Below are 18,025 nucleotides of genomic sequence, written 5' to 3' on the forward strand. Positions count from 1 at the left end.
ATTTAAGAGTTTGAGACGCAGTTTAAAAAATACGTTGCTTAAATATTAAATAATTTATTATTTAGCCACAAAATTATTTTACACTAATATTATATATTTCTGCATTTATTAAATTCCAAAATGTAAATACTTTAATATTATCTATATTTCATAAAATCTAACATGAGCTTTGAAAGCGTTTTACGCGATCGATATTTTGAAAGCTATGTACGTAGCTTAGTTACGTAGAATAGATACGGATTTGTTGAAAATATTTCAAAGTAAGCAGCGATATTGAAAAATCTATTTAAATCTTTCGATGTTAACCTTTTACGTAAGCGCATTTTCTTTATGATGAAACTGCTAATTTTTAAAGAATTTTTTATGAAATAGCAAATTTATCATGTCCATTCAACTACCAGTATTCAACTTTGATGGTGACTCAATATATGAATATACGAGATGCTCCATATGTAACGGCCAATTAAATGATCCGAGACAATTACCTTGCTTGCATACATTCTGTTATGACTGTCTAGAAGATTACACCAACATCGACTATCAAAATAATGAATTCGTAACAGATTTCAGCAATAACAACTCTTTGTTTGAGTCAATTTTACTGAAAACATCAAATTTTGTCAATCACAGTTTTGGTGGTGCTCATTCAAACAACAAGAATAGCAGATTGCTGGATTTTCAGTGTCCAACATGTCATAAGAAGATAAGCATTCAGCCAGGTGGTTTGCCCCAGTTGCCACGAAATATTTTTTTGGAGAAACTTATTAAAGTTCACGATCCGTCTGGTTTGTTTTTTTTAGATTTTATATTTCAAGTCAGATGAAAATACAGTATAATTTTAACTGTTTATTATATTTTTCAATTTGTATATAAATATATAACGTTATAATTTTTTGCTTTAATATGACGTTTAACATAATTATTTATTCATTTAGATAAAAAGGAAAAGCATTCCAACGTAGTTTGCCAAATTTGCAAAGGAATAAATTTTTGTGGGGGAACTAAATCTGATGCGTTCGCAGTTAAATTTTGCTCCGACTGCAAGCAACATTTGTGTCACAGATGTGTTGAATATCACCGTTTGCTGAACACTACAAGCAGTCACAAGTAATTTTTTTTTGGTATAGATTTTTCAAAACTCCTTTTAAGTTCAAAAATTAAGTTTTCAAATTTTTAAAAATCTTATAGTATAAAAAAAGGTTTTATAAAATTTTCGCACACTGCGCAAATTTTCGTTGGAGTGATCTTTTATTGATTTTTGATATCTGTTATAATTAGGTCTTTATTTCAACATTTGGTTATTGCTCTTATTTAAAATTATTTTTAACTCGTCGTAATCTTTGCACTATCATTAAAACATTTCTTATCCAACATCAGTAGTTAACAAAACAAACAATATAATAAACAATATAATAAATAAATGTAAAAACTTGATAATATAATAAACAAAATGAAGAATGCATAATAAAATTAAAAAAAAGAAATCCGTGTAATAACTTCAAACTTCAGAATTCATGTTAGCTGGATGAAATTTCACCAGAAAATGCAAGTTGTGATAAATGCAATGCGTAGGAAATGTTGGTCATGTTTGTTCATATTTTTTGTTCTTTATTTCAAAACTCTAAAGAAGCTTTTTTCGTGTCATAATAACCTATACAATGCACAGCGTACATACATGCACCGCATCATTCAAAAATGGTCTACGCACATGGCACTTCTACCGTCTAAGCGGACCGTTACGATCTTGTTCAGAGAACAACAATTCTGAAAACAATAATTTTTTTAAAAGATATGTCATTTATTTTGATTGGCAAGCTTTTTCAAACATTGTTCCTTTGTCGTTTGCTCACCTGGTTACAGTGGCGTATTTAGGGGGGAGGGCCGGGGTGGGCCATGGCTCCCCCGTTATCATCAGTTCATTTCAAGACAGCGTTAAATAATAAAGAAAAATTTGAGATCGACTCTTTTTAACAATAAAAAATAACGCTGATTTATTATATAAATTTGATACAAGTTTATTTAAGAATATAATTCATATTTTAAACTTAAATAGTGTTTTGCGGCACAAAATAAAAATAAATCATATTTTCTCAGTATATTTCTTTTATTGAAAACTAATATCAACAAAAAGTAAATCAAAAAAATTATAGTCTTTACTTATTTAGACTTTTCATAATTTTATGTTTTGTTCGCAGTTCACATTTTATTCCATTTACGATTTGGCGCGTCTTATATTATTTTTTTGTATTTCATAAAATCAGTTTGCATTTGAGATCGTTTTAAAATTTAAACACTATTATTGAAACTATTAAACTTTGTGGAAGAAAGTTTTGCTTTGCGTGGACACCGGGATGACGGTGCATTAGATTTCATATCTGATAACAATCAGGGGAATTTCAGAGCGCTATTAAAATACAGTACTGAATGTGCAAGATCCGCCACTAAATGTAAATGTATACCGCCACTGAATGTATATGTATTATACATATACACTTAGTGGCGTATCTTGGGTAAAGGCCGGAGAGACCATCACCCAGTTGTGAGCAGTATATTTATTAAAAGAACTCAGCTTTTGCATAAAAAACGCTATTTTATATCTAAAAAAAGTCGCCAGCCTAATTTTGGCCACGCTACCACAATTCTTGGCCCTCTGTCCAAATTTGAAAAAAATTTTAACATTTAAACATTTTCAAAATTTTGGACCCTCCGTCAAAGTTATCTAGATCCGTCACTGAAACAAACTATATGCACTATTTTGAGTGTGCTACTTGTGTGAGTACCATTTTTATACAGATCTTCTAACAGCTGTTGAAATTCATCAAATTGTTCTTGGATTGCGTTCACTGCATCTTTTCATGCACTGCAGCGCGTTGGACATTTTTTTATATGTAATTGAAAGACGTTCTGTCATCTTTTCCCATTGACGTCTATTATATTATCGATTTGGTTACAAAGAAATCAAATTAGAATATCACCAATTTTACAGATTTTATATTTAGCTGACGTGAAATTGTTGGAATGTGATTAAATAAGTTTCTAAGAAGGTTTTCTTCTATCTAAGAAAATTTTGTTATTACATTTTTCAATATTTCTAACCATCACCCAGTTGTGAGCAGTATATTTATTAAAAGAACTCAGCTTTTGCATAAAAAATACACCATTTTATATAAAAAAAAGGTCGCCAGCCTAATTTTGACCATGCTACCACAAATCTTGGCCTCCTGTCCAAATTTGAAAAAAAATATAAATTTTTAAACATTTACAAAATTTTGGCCCCCCACAGTCAAAGTTGTCTGGATCCGCCACTGCCTGGTTTAGGTGTCAATTCATGACTCAGATTCTCATGCGCCTTGCTCATATGAAAAACAAATTGGGCCTACTTACAGATATATTGTGCATCGTGTGCTGTTTTACAAATGTTATTTTGTAATTTAAAACAATAATAAAATTGTAAATGGTCAGAGTTGCGTAAAAATTAAAAGTAGATGAATTTTTCCCACAGACTTTTAACCATAGGCTCCGACGAAGAACTCGTGCATCGCTTAGATGAAGTATACTGCAAAACACATAGCTCAGAAATTATTGACATTTATTGCAAAATATGCAATACAACAACGTGCCGTCTCTGTTTTTCTACATCCGATCACTCCGGCCATTCAGGATGCGGCATTTTGGAGGCAAGTATAGAATTAAAAGAATTAATTCAAACTGAAACGCAGGACTTATCAAATGAGTTGGAATACATTAAAAAAAGTTTGCATGAAATCGAAGAGGTATAATTATTTTTTAATTTATATAAAAAAGTTCAATTCAAATTTTATTATTTTAGGTAACCGACAGATTTAACACAAACATTGAAAATATAGAAAACAGTGTTCAAAATAAAGAAGAAGAACTCAAAGTTATATTGATGAAACATTCTGAAAAATTGAAAAAAGAAATTGAAGAAAAAAAATTTAGTTTCAACAAAGAATTGGAAAAAGTAAAAAAAAGTCTGGAAGATCAGAAAATAATTGTTGAAGAATATTCCAAGTTAGGAATGCACACGTAATTTTCTAATTAAACGCATTGCATAGTTAACGCTGTTTCAAACCAATTTTTTTTAGCTTAATAATTGAACTTGGTGTTGACCGTGAAGTGTTTGAGTTTGAAGCGTCATTAAACTTTATATTTTAGCTCACGGGTCACCTGCATTATCATTAATTGTGTGCTACGTGGGCAAATTTTAATACATGTCTGACATCAAAACTACTCGTGCTTCCAATAATATCTAAAATGGAAAGTATACGGAGAGGGCAATTCTAGTTCTAAAATTATATTAAAACTTTTAAAAATATCACTTTATGTTCTTTGAAAAAACTTAATTTCATTCATTCACATAATTGTACAACAACAAATATGTTATCATCGTCTTTGAATTTTTTCAAACAAGTTTGTTTTCCACTGAAATATCTAAAATTTACAATTTTTTTTTGCTGACAGCCAATGAAAAACGAGCATAACGATGGTCAAAAGTCGACAAAGAAAAAATGTTAAAAATTAGCCTAATGAATAAAAACAGCCTCTAATGACCATAGTTAATATAAGACCAGGTAGGAGGAGGCCCTGGACAAAAAAATTGACATTTTTAAAAAGTGTGTACAAGAAAATTTTACACATTTAAAAAAATTCAACTTGAATTCTTAAATTCTTGCTGCATAATACTGCGATTAATTGAAAATAAAACAGTTAGGTATATATAATTAATTCATCAAAGAAGAATTTCTAAAAAAAAGTTGTATTAATCTGCATTGCAAGGCCCCCAAAAATCGGAGGCCCTAGGCGACTGCCTAGTTTGCCTATGCCTAAAGCCGGCTCTGATAAGACTGCTATAATGTTCTGATTCAAAATTTGAAACGCCTCACCTTTTATTTTTCAAGTTATTATTATTATTTTATATTATTATTTTAATAGAAATGATGATGGTGGTTTAAATAAAAAATATATAAATAGATCATAATTAAGCTTCACTTGAGACTTTTTTTTAACATACCAACATACTTAAGACAATCAACATCTGTACCGGTTCAAAAATTTTAAGTTTTTGAAATTTAATTTGAAATTAAAAAATCAATCACATATTTCGATGTTATTATATGTCAGATATTCTCAACTTTTGCTCTATAAAGCCACACCTGATATACTAGTTTGTTCAGCTAAAGAAATTCTCAGAAGATTTAAAGAGCTTAGGAAAACGGCATTTGCAGAGCTATCTTATGAGGTGGAACCCTCTTTTGTTCCATCCAAAATAGCCACTGAAGTTGTATTGAACAGAAAAATGAGTATTTGTGGTGGTGTCCCGGCTGGAACGATAAGAAACAAAATTTTTTCCGAAGGAGCCATAGATGACAATTTGATTGGTTTTCTGGAATTCAAAACAAAGTATTCAAGTAAGTTATGTTTTTATATGTTTTAGAAAAAATCTATCTGCAAAAAGGCAGTTTTTTTTACAATTTAGTTACCTACTGCCAAACTTATTTGCTTATTTCAGATTTTAAATAAAATTATGTAGTATTTACCATTGAACCATTATACAATTATCAATTTTAATGTTCACTTTGAGAAAATGCTTTAGCTATTTAACAAATTAGGTTTTATTTAAAGGCTTGTTGGAATAATATAGTTTTAACATTTTTATGCGGTGTTATACATTTGATTAAAACTATAACAAAGCGAGCAGTTTATAACTAGCAACAATGTTGAAGCTATTGAATAAAAATAATGTTTTTATCGATTCAGGACATTTGAAAAAACAAAACTTTCTACATGCACAAAACAACAAATAAAGCATGTAGAGTCTATGAGTTCAAAGTGAAGTGTTTCAGAAAGTTTTAGGAACTCAATGGAAAACGGATGGTGAGAAACAAGGCCACAAGATACCAGCTTGGGGAAAAAATTTTCCATGGAAAGATCACACTGAGACTGTTTGAAGATAATAGCAAAATGACAAATGGCATTTTAAGGAAAAACTATTTTAAGGAAAATCTGGAAGAGAAAAGTTGGACGACCCATTGAGAAATAAATGGATGAAATTGTGCAATTACTGAAGTAAAAGCGTTGAATTCGGTTAAAATTTGCCAGAGATAGAAAAAGACTTTTAAAAGTTACAAAAGCGCTGGAATTGATGCCATTGACTTGAATTTAAAACTTCGTTGATTAACACATTTAATAAAACCGCTTTATGTAATAACACCGCTATAAATTATGACATCAAAGATTGATAGAAAATATAAATGCATTATTTAAAATTTTCCCATTTTTTTTACACATTTTCTTATACTTTGCATGCAAAAATTAAGCTAAAATCTTAAGTATATTTTAAAAAAATGCATAATATATCGAACACCATTATGTTTTTCGAATTAGCGAGAAAAAAATATACAACAAAAATTCAAATGTTGAAACATTTATCTATTTAATTTATTTATTCATTAGCTACGGGGCTACAGTAAAGAAATATTAAAATAATCTTTTGTGTTACAATAAAATTAAACTACTCGTAGATAATAATTACATAATATCGGTTATGATTAGATAGCCTTTAACTTTTAATTTATAACATTTGCTATATCAGTAATATAATTGATCAGAGATTTAAAAACATGATCCAAACAGAAAAACGCCTGGCATCGTTGACAATGACAAAACAGCCAGTAGTAATGCAGACATTTACATTTAATGATTACGCAATTTGTATGGCCCTCGTAGAAGACGACGACGAAGATTATTTGTGTTGCGCCACCTACTCATCAGGAGAAATTGTTATAAAGGAAGCTAGAAACATAGAAAACAGAAAAATAGGTTGATTTTAATTTTGCTAAAAATATAAATATTTTAACTTTCATATTTCAAATGGATTTTGTGCTCAGCACCAGAACTCGGCATGTTTTATTTAGTCCCAACCGAATATCTTCAAATATATTTTCAAATTCTGAGAAATTTTGGTTTGAAATATTTTTTGTACATTATCTAAAAAAATCTGAATTTTAAAAAATTAAATGTTCTGAATTTTGTTCAGAATAATTAAAAAAACATTTTACAGGAATTATCTGATAAATAATAAAATGTATAAGAAAAATGTAAAATTTGATAAACTTAATTATTTCGAAATAAAATAGGAATGGGCGAACAAGAAATGTTTAAAATAAAAAACTTCTTTGTTTTTAATATAATTGTTTATTAAAAAAACGTTAATTGAAATATTAGAAGACACGTTAGTCGACAAAAAGCGAAAAAGCATACACTTGCAAGTTAGTCAAGTTAGCAATAATATAAGATTGTCTGAAACTATGGAAAGTCATAAACATATTGAAACATATATAATATACATATATATTATTTCAATACTTTCCCTTGTTTCAAAACATTTTATGACATTAGTCCCATATGTCCACACAGGAGTTTCAGTCTGACTCTGTACAGTGGCTTTGTCATCTCATCAGCGACTTGATCACTTGTTGAAATTTGTGTGATATCAACCGTTCCATCTTGAATTTTTTCTATAATAAAAAAGTTCTTCAAGTCAATGTGTTTTGTTCGCTGATGAAATTGTGGGTTCTGAGCCAATTTGACTGCAGCACTGTTGTCAACTTGCAAGATTGGCACATCTTTCAAATCAACCTGTAATGATTTGAATAATCTTTGAAGCCAAATTATTTCTTTGACAGCCTTTGTCGCAGCGATGATCTCAGCCTCTGTTGTAGATGTTGCAACTATGACCTGTCGTTGACTAATCCATGATATTATGCCTCCTGCATATATCACTGCAATACCTGTGGTCGAACGTCCAGTCTTTCTACAGCCTCCAAAATCTGAATCACTGAAACACTGTAAAACTTCTTTTGTACTGTCTGATCTGTACACAATGCTCTGATCGATTGTTCCTGCTAAGTATCTAAGCACTCGTTTTGCTTTTATTATATCTCCTGGTGTTGGGTTCTCGAGGGAGCGTGATAAATAGCTAATGCTGTACGCAATGTCTGGCCTTGTACCTAACATCAGGTACATTAATGCTCCAACTAGTTGTCGAAAATGGTATTCTGAACTTGCTATGTCTGATTGATAATTATCATTTTCTTTAAGCATTGGGGTGTGAACTGGTTTACATTCTTCAAATCTGAAAAGTTTAAGAATTTTCCTTGCATAACCAGATTGACAAACTTTTATGCTTCCATCCAATAGAGTTTCTATTTGAAGACCTAGAAAATATGTTGCAAGTTTAACTGTAACCTGAAATTTTAGCTTCAATTTTCCAATGAATAGATCTAAATCTTTTGTGTTGCTAGCGGCTACCAGTCCATCATCAACATACAATGATAACATCATAATGTTTTCATTCTGTTTTTTAACATACAGACATGGATCCGCTTCACTCGACATTCAAAAAGAAACTTGCCGAAGCATTGATTCCAACAACGAGGTGCTTGCTTTAAACCATACAGACTTTTGAGCAATCGACAAACTTTATTTGAGCCATCATTATATCCTTCTGGTTGTTTGATGTGGATCACACTTCATCAAGTTCACCATACAGGAATGCAGTTGATACATCAAATTGAAGAAGATGCAGTTTTTCACTTGCTGCAATACTTAGTACAGAGCGAACTGTAGTCAACTTTACTACTGGACTAAACGTCTGATTGTAATCTACATTTTGTTGTTGTGAAAATCCTTTTGCCACAAGTCTTGCCTTGTATCTATCTACACTTCCGTCTGGCAAGGTTTTTATTTTGTAAACCCATTTACATGGAATAACTTTAGCTCCTCTGGGTAGCTCACAAAGTTCCCAAGTTCTATTTTTGTTTAATGAATTAATTTCATTATTCATGGCATCATTCCAATATTTACTTTCCCTGCTTTGAATGGCTTCTTCGTATGTATTTGGTTCATGTACATCTAATAAATATGTCTCAGCCTGCATCACATAATCATCTAACTTCTTAGGTTTTTGCAAGCTTGACCTATCTCTGAGTTGAACTTTAACTGAATTATATATAATCTTCTCAGTGTCATCTGTAATTTCTTCTTTTGAATCATCATTTCTACTACTCGAGTCATTTTCTGATTTGCAATTGATTTGTTGTAAAACCTTTTTGAGTCTGATGTTCAAATGATGTTGTACATTTCATAGGTTTTTCTTGGAAAACTACATCTCTTGAGAATATCATTTTATATTGATTTTTGAGCCATATACGATAGCGTTCGTCACCATCGTAACCAACAAGGTAACCTTTTATGGCTTTCTTATCCATTTTTTGACGTTTTTGATCAGGTATGTGAACAAAACATGTAGAGCCAATTATTCTCAAATGGTTAATTCTCGGCTTTTTACCTGTCCAAATTTCAAATGGGCTTTTATCTTCAATCGACGACTTGCCTGTTCGATTAAGTAAATATACTGCAGTTGAACATAACTCAGCCCACATAGCGACTGGAAATTCAAAATCTGGATTTGAGTACTTCAATGTGCGTACCATTTCTACTATTGTTTTGTTTTCACGTTCACTACCACCATTTTGTTGAGGTGTATATGGTGCTGTTAGTCTTTGCGTGATTCCATGGCTGCGCAGGATGTTTCGAACTTCTTCGTTGTCAAACTTACCCCCATTGCTTTTACTTTATGACCTTGAGTCGCTGCTTGAGACAAAATATTTTGTAGTGCCTGTTTCACTTCATTTTTGTGTCTAAGAAAAGAAATGAACCTCATTTTGCTGTAATGATCTTTGAAAACAACAAAATATCGTTTACTATTAAATGATTCTGTACTGAAAGGACCACAAACATCTGCTGATAGTAGTTCACCTGGTTTATTGGTTGCATTTCTCTTGCCAAATTTTAACCGATGTGCTTTACCATAGAGACATGGTTCACACAAATCCTTGTCAAGATGAACTTTAATGTTTAACTCCTTTTCTATAACATTCTTTATGTGACGTTTATCTTGATGACCAAAACGTTCATGGTAGAGCTGCACTATTGAATTTTCACTGACTATATTCACTTCAGTCGGTGTATCTGGAGTTAATGAAATCAAGTTTGCCTCATACAAGGAACCATCTACTCGTCTTGTCCCTTGTACTACCACTCGGTTCTTTATACTGAGTTGACATTTGGTTGCATAAGATTCAAACTTGCTGTTTTTTGAATTTTTATCTTGTGTGGCTAATATGGAAAACAGGTTTCTACCTATATTTGGAACATACCAGACATCTGAGAGTTTTAAATACTGTTGTTATTTACTGTTGACAGCATATTTATTTCGCCTCTACCCACAGCAGCAAGAACTTCTTTTCCTGCAGCTTGAACAGAACTTGGTGCGACAAACTTCTCAAAAGTAACAAAATTATCTGGATTGTTCGTTAGGTGCTTTGTTGCTCCATTGTCAATATATACCACTTAGTGTTGTCTCTCAGTGTTTGATTACTGGCTGACGTGCACAAAACTACATTTGATATTTCATCATATGCTTTTCTTGGTGTCGCTGAAACATTTTTGGAATTTTTAGAAGGTCTTCCATCACTGACCCACTTTCTACATTGCTTAACCCAGTGTCCAGGTTTATGGCAATAGTTGCAGTTACCAACTGGTTTTGTCCTTTTAATGAAATCTCTTGATTTGTTGAAACTTGGCTTTTCAACATTTACAACTAAGGCGTTCTGCCTTGATGATTTATCGATTGTGTCGAAAGTCTTTATCTCTCTTTCGAAAGCACAGAGATGAGTGATTAAATCATCTATCGACTGCTTTTCTTCACCTAGCATTAGCCAACTTGATTTGAAGTTTTGGAAACTATTTGGGAGAATTTGCATCGCTTTGCATACTAATAGCAGCTTTGGTAGTTTATTTTCTCCCGATGCCTGAAGCCCACTGTTTAATTCGTTCCTTAAAGTCTTCAATCTTGCAATTTGGCCGGATACATTTACATCCGCTATCCAATTGAAATCGAAAAAATTGCTACAAACTTGGAACAGTTGGTCCTTAGTTGACGCTTCAAAATTTCTTTTTAATTCCTCCCAAACTTCAAACGCTGTGTTCTTGTCCATTATCTTTTGGTATGTATCTTCTGTGACTGCATTCGCAATTACTGATTTGGCATAACTGTTTGCCTTTCTAAACAGATCTGATTTATTTTTAAAATCTTTTGTCTGTTGCTCTGTTTGATTTTCTAGTAATTCTGGTTTCGACAACTTCCCATCAATCACATCAAGTGCGCCCTCATGGTAGTCCATGAAATCTCACACACGACGTTTCCAAATGGGCCAATCGGCTGCGCAACTTAACTGTTTCATTTGAAGGAAAAAAAAATTGATGTTCTTGCTTCGACGATAGTTGGAAAAGTTCTCTTAGTCACGAATTGCAATCTCTTTCTTTTTTTTTCAAAATAACTTTTTCTCTAAACAATTTATTAAGCGTTCTGGGCTCATAACCTGTTTAAAATAAAAAACTTTATTGAAATAATATATATGTATATTATATATGTTTCAATATATTCATGACTTTCCATAGTTTCAGACAATCTTATATTATTGCTAACTTGACTAGCTTGCACGTGTATGCTTTTTCGCTTTTTGTCGACTAACGTGTCTTCTGATATTTCAATTAACGTTTCTTTAATAAACAATTATATTAAAAACAAACAAAGAAGTTTTTTATTTTAAACAAGAAAAACAGAATAATCATCGCCATATAGACTGGTTGTTTATTCTACAATTACAAATTTTGAAAAGTACGAAAATTTTTTACACATAAAATAAAATGGGTATCCTGTCATACAATTCAACAAAATCCACATTTATAAATTATGAATTCAACCCTCTTTATTAAAATCAGTGCGACATTCAAATTTTGAGTGTAAAAGGTCGAGACCATTATTTATTCATGGTTCTGGTTGTCAATGATCAATTTTAACACCAAAAAATACCTGACGAAAAATATATTAACTTTTGATTCTTAAATAAACATCATCTAATTAATGTTACAACTTTAGTGAAAATCTGAGTTTGTTGGCTGCTTAAGTGACTAATAAAAAAAATAGGTCTTAATGGTCTGACAACTTAATTTTAAATGTTTAATAGTGTTAGGTTTGCGGTTTTCTATAGCCACTCTTCGATTATTTAACTAAAAGAATTGATAAATAATAATGTTAATTCACATAATATAACAACCTATAGGATTTGTCAGAAATGACTCTATGACTGTTCCTGGTTTGAAAAACCCATATTCGATGGCAGTTGTTAGAGACTATTTGTTTATTTCGGAATGGCAAAGTGATAAACTGCACAAAGTAAAAATTCTTATTGAGCTTTCTACCGATAAACCAGACGATTCATCGACATACGAAAGGTTGTTATTTGGAAACAGAGAAGGATTAAACGCGCTTTCTGCTTCAAAAGATTGCAAACATTTGATTGTCACGTGTCCTGAAGTGTCAAAGTTGAAACTAATAGACATTAACGGAACGATCATTCGACAAATTCCGCTTGATTCAAGCATCAATAAGCCATATCACGCTATACAGTTGAATGATGATGATAGTCAGGAAGCGTTTTCCATAACCCAGGTTAAAATATTCATGTCTCCAATGATTTTAATCAGAATAAAGGCCTAAATTATATATATATATATATTAATTCTGACATGGGTTAGTAGTACAGTTGTTAAAATGAGGATGGCAATGACTGAATTAAAAAAGCAATTTAGTATTTTTAAATTCGGTTTGGGTCAAAACATCGTTGATAAGCAAAATTATAAACAAAAGTTATTTAAAAAAGTAATTATTTTCACAAATTAAAAATATAAAATAATACGAGTTTATTGTTTTTCTTAAGATACGCCACTACGGACTTCGGTACATACAGTGGCAGATCTAGGAGGGCCGGGAGAGCCATGCCCCACCTTTTGAGCAGAGCAGTGTATGTAATTAAAACTCTGTTTTTGCACAGAAAAAGCACCGTTTTATGTTGAAAATCGAAAAGATATTGAAGTGACAAACCAAAAAAAGAGGAAAGAGAAACAAGAAAAGTAGAGGAAGAAGGGGAAAGAAAGAGAAAAAGGAATCAAAAGATATTAACGCACTGCCAATAAAATCAGCTTTATGCTATCAGAAAAAAGATGAATAACCATCAAGTTAACAATTAATTGATTTATCGATTGATATTTGAAGAAATACTTTTTTCTGCTGGTCGGTCGTTCAATCAGCAAGTCATTCAATAACTCAGTAAGTCATTATTAGGTTTGCCGGTCGATTGGTCAGCAAGCTAGCCAGTCGTTCGTCTGTCAATTCATTAGTCGCAAGACTAAATAATCGTTTTTTCATCTTATAACGATACAAGTATATATAACGATTAACCACCGGTGCAGCAAATTGCAAGAATGTAGCAATTTAATGCAATGAATGATAAAATTTTCAATTGGTAAAAACGGTGGTATTATAAAAAATATATATTATGTCATAATTTTTAATATAATTTATTTTTAACAGCCATAAAATTATTTTTTCTTTCAAACAAAACAAAAAATTGATAGTTACTTGCTCCTTTTGAGTTATCACCTAGTGAGACAATGTTATGACCGATTTCTAAAAAACGAATATACTAAGAAAAATTGCACTATCCAATAAAGTAATTAATATATATGGCCTCCTAAATCAAATTTGAAACTCTTAAATTGATTTGTTGAAGTCTAAGATTAAATCAATGTAAGCAAACACTCTTATAAAATTATGAAAAATTGATTTTGGAGTTGGGTAAATAATGCCAGAAATCATAAAATATTATAATAATAACAACTAATTATTAATTTAATAGACGGAAAATGAAACGAATGCAACATTCCCAAGGGAGCGTACGGAAAGGTATGCAATCAGCCAAGTCGGAGAGCTATTCAACAGGATTGTTTTAATTGATGGAACAGGAAAAATGTTGGCAACTTATGGGATAATGAAAGGTGGACCTGGTGCCGTGGATAGAAAAATGAGCACCTACAGTTTTAGCGCTACACAGATACAAGCAACAACGCAAGAACAACTCAACGGTCCATTCAGATTGTGCGCTGACCTGATAAACAATCTAGTTTTCGTTTCCGATCATTATAACCACAGAATTTTATTGCTAGAATCACGTACATTAAAGCATGTAAGGGAGCTTATTTCTCCAACCTTTGGTTTAAGTTTCCCTCTAGATATATGCTTCGATACAGAAAGACAACTCCTGCACGTGGCCGACCTAGACAACAAAAGGTTCATCACCTTCAAATTCAACTGATCGAAACCATTTAATTGACAACACTTCAGATTATTTATATTAATGAACACGTTCTAATAAAATCCTGCTTCGTTGTAATAATAAATCTTTCGGTCCACATTTTTAAAAAATAGATATCTTAATAAATAATAGGCTTATTATGAGTAATCTTTACAAGACGTGTTTTTAATAACAGCAACGCTTCAAAGATGAAGAATTTAACAAAATAAAAAAAAATTATGCAGACATAAAAAAACGATCTGTTATCAGTTGGTGTATTATTTACACAAAATATATATATATCGTCACAATCATCAATAAACGCATAATACCTGTATAAGCTTAACAATCGTAAATACCGTACATATCGTCAGTTATGACATTAAGAAGATAACCTTCGATAAATAAATCATTATTCAAAATTTTCAAACAGAAACAAACATACGGTTATATATAAAGCCAAATAAATGACCGTGCAAATGAATTTTAAACCATGAAATAATTTAAAAAGTTTTATGCACTTTCTTCAAGTCTGAAGTAAAATCTATAAGGCCGCAAAATTTCAAGCTCCATTGCTAATTTAATAAACTAAAATTTTCAAATAATAAAATGAATAAGCATCAATCAATCTTCGTTTTGCGTCCAGAGACTCGGTTCCCCGAGGTAGGACGTAAAATGAATAAGCATGATTTATAAAATTATTTAAAATTATTATATAAAATTTAATTATTAAAAATATTAATATGAACACTTCATTAGTTCTGATAAAGATGATGTAGATGGAAAATAATATAGCAAATGAAATAATTAGTTCAATTACAATAATTAAAAAAGTTAATAAACTGATGAATACGAAACTATTAATATAAGTGTCTTAAATAATTGAAATTAAGTAATCATAAAGCCTTTAAAATGGAGGTGATTGAAAGCGTCGACATTTCCAAGGGGTTACAAGTCAAATCCTCATACCATATTGCAATAAAACTATAAAATTTTTTTTCGAGAACAATCGCCTCAGGTTTTATACAGATGAAAAAAAATATATCTAAGAATATTCAGCATTAAGGCTTCTTCCTATGATCATTTTTCTAATTTCAGTAGTACCAGCTCCGATTTCGTACAACTTCGCATCTCTTAGCAACCTACCGCAAGGGTAATCATTAATGTAACCGTTGCCACCTGAGAAATGTAAATTATTTGTTAAATATTACTGATGAAATGAGTCAGCATTTTGAAAACACTCTGTTGAAATATTCGAGACAAGCATGGAAGTGAGCGTGCGAAAGAAATCACAACAGGTTCAATAATATAGGTGATGTTAAGTTCACGCGTGAACGTGGTCAGCTGTTTACAAACAAATGATTAGTTGAGTGCGATGAGTCTGGAAATGAGCGCGCGCAAATATTAACCTATCACAAATTGAATATTATTGTTGAGATGAGCATGATCAGCGGTTTTAACACGTGATTAGAATACTTAAATAAAATTATAAATCAATATTTTGATTGAAGTTAGGTTAGTTTTTTTATATAACTTGGTGTTATTTTGATCGTGTTAAACCATTTGTTTGTTTGCCTGAAAATGAATGTACACTTTTATCCAGGTAAAATGAAATTATTTTGTTGGAATAAAGGATAATTTAGATAAGTTCTAAAGCTGTTGACACTCTCAAAGTCTAGGCTTTACCTTTGATTCTAGTATATCTCTTTCTTCCCAAATAGTGTTGCTAGAAGTTCTTACTTTCAACGACGTAGAATAAAACACTTATGCCTTTTCTTGATGACCCTACTCTTCTCCTTCTTGTTACTTCGTTAGTCTTAACTAGAATTGAATATTGTAACTCGCTCTACTATGGTTTTCCTGATTCTACACTCTATCCTATAAGTAAAGCTTTTAACTCTGCTTGTGCCCCTTTCTGGCTACCTATAAAACATAGAATAATTTTTAAAATTTGCACGTTTATGTATAAGTCTCAATCTAAATTATTTCCTAAGTACTTATCAGATATATTAATTGAACCTAAACGATCGTCTTCTTGTTTTCACTACTTCTTAACTCTGCATTTGCTTTTTCTGGCCTTTTTTTCTGGAACTCTCTACCTACTTCTCTGACTACTTCTCCATCACTTACAAAGTTCAGAGCGAATCTCAAGACACATCTATTTGCAAAATACATTGAGGAGCCCTGTAGAACATTGCGGAAATAGCGCTTTATAAGCTAATTGATTGATTGATTGATTGATTAATCACATCTCACTCACTAATAATAATTTAGTTCTCTTCTTCTACTTAACAATATTTACAACATTATAATAAATTTTCTTTCTAATAGGAGTCATTCAACTTTTTTTAGCTCTACTCTTTCATCTACTCTACCTATTAATTCTAGCGTATTTCAAGGTTAGTCCTTCGACCATCAACCTTTACCATCAATGCTTCTATTCTCGAAACTCCTCATAGTTCTAATCAAATCATCAAATACGCCGACGACACCTACCTTACCACCTCATCACTCACATGGTCTCAGAGGCATCAAATTATTCGACATCACTGAATCACTTATCACCTCACGCATCAAATATGCAGTTCCCTCCTGGTCTGGCCTGATCTGGTTTCGCTACACAACAACTTCAGCAACTACAATCTCTCATCAAAAAACTGATTCGCCTCAACTATCTACCTACATCATATTTTACCATCACTCAGATATTCAACACACTCGATTCAAGACTGTTCAAGGAAGTAGAAAATAACAACAACCACGTCATCCATCCTCTATTTCCACCAATCAAAACTACTATACACAACCTTCGTTAACGAAAACATAACTATCAAGTTGCCACTCAATCAGCATATCAGGGAAAGACCTTAACCACGAGACATCTTATTAACACTCATTAAAACTTTGCCATTTACTCAATTTTGTCTATTTTTTTCATATCGATCGGCGTGATGGTTCGATGGTTGAAAGCGCCTAATCTTGCTGCTGCAGTGACTGGGTTCGAATACAAATAGATCCCCGCCTATCATATGCAATGTGTATATGAAGTGTGGTTTTCACACGTATTCATATACGCTGTGTTTTTTGTCGTTGAAACCTCTGAGCAAGTGCAAAAGAGAGAGTAACCTTTTTACTTAAAATACTTACTAATTCCATTTATTAATTATTTTATTTATTTGTCTTTTTAAACCATTATTTTTTTCTGTACTTTTCATGCTTAAACATTTTTTGGACGTTATTTATTTTTCGTTATCATTTTATACCAAGTCCGCGTCATGATTATTAAATTGAGCACCGGTCCGCGTCATAGGGAGGTTTGATGTCATAATATATCAAAACTGGCTCACCTAGGAGTTGAATTGCATCAAGAGCTGATTTAGTGGCACATTCGGACGCATACAATATAACTGCTGCACAATCCTGTGAAATTTATTAGCATTCGCTCAATTTATCCATTCCTGAATATTTTGTTCTCTTAAAAGTCAAAATCTGACAGATGCATAAAAAAATAAACACAGTAAAAAGAGTTACATACGGAAAATAAAACAAATGGTTTAAGAAACTAATAAATAAATTAATTAATTATTGGCTAAATAACTTAATTATAATTTGTTCAACAGAGAAAAAGAAAAAACAAAATTAAACTAATAGAGAATAATTGTTGAGTGCAGCAGTATGTATGAAGTATAATTAGACATGAAATACAAATTATTAAATAAGTTTATTAACTGATGGCTTACATGTGC

At 31.5% G+C, this 18,025-nt stretch overlaps 3 protein-coding genes across 3 annotated transcripts; 2 read left to right on the forward strand and 1 right to left on the reverse strand.

Moving 5' to 3' along the window:
• Nucleotides 1-382: 382 nt before the first annotated feature.
• HELRODRAFT_164963 (hypothetical protein) lies at nt 383-6,845 on the forward strand (the record flags this gene model as incomplete). The annotated part of the gene is made up of 6 exons (XM_009030878.1): nt 383-785; nt 936-1,107; nt 3,503-3,773; nt 3,830-4,032; nt 5,143-5,429; nt 6,655-6,845. The coding sequence occupies 6 exons, from the start codon at nt 383-385 to the stop codon at nt 6,843-6,845; spliced, it is 1,527 nt and encodes a 508-aa protein (XP_009029126.1).
• Nucleotides 6,846-12,229: 5,384 nt separating this feature from the next.
• Nucleotides 12,230-14,300, forward strand: HELRODRAFT_164964 (hypothetical protein; the record flags this gene model as incomplete). The annotated part of the gene is made up of 2 exons (XM_009030879.1): nt 12,230-12,598; nt 13,845-14,300. 2 exons carry the CDS (start codon nt 12,230-12,232, stop codon nt 14,298-14,300), a joined length of 825 nt encoding a protein of 274 aa, XP_009029127.1.
• Nucleotides 14,301-15,324: 1,024 nt separating this feature from the next.
• HELRODRAFT_164965 (hypothetical protein) lies at nt 15,325-16,454 on the reverse strand (the record flags this gene model as incomplete). Its single annotated transcript, XM_009030880.1, has 3 exons — nt 15,325-15,458; nt 16,020-16,100; nt 16,328-16,454. 3 exons carry the CDS (start codon nt 16,452-16,454, stop codon nt 15,325-15,327), a joined length of 342 nt encoding a protein of 113 aa, XP_009029128.1.
• Nucleotides 16,455-18,025: the final 1,571 nt, after the last annotated feature.

This window comes from Helobdella robusta (genome assembly GCF_000326865.2).
Source record: "Helobdella robusta unplaced genomic scaffold HELROscaffold_7, whole genome shotgun sequence".
NCBI lineage: Eukaryota > Metazoa > Annelida > Clitellata > Rhynchobdellida > Glossiphoniidae > Helobdella > Helobdella robusta.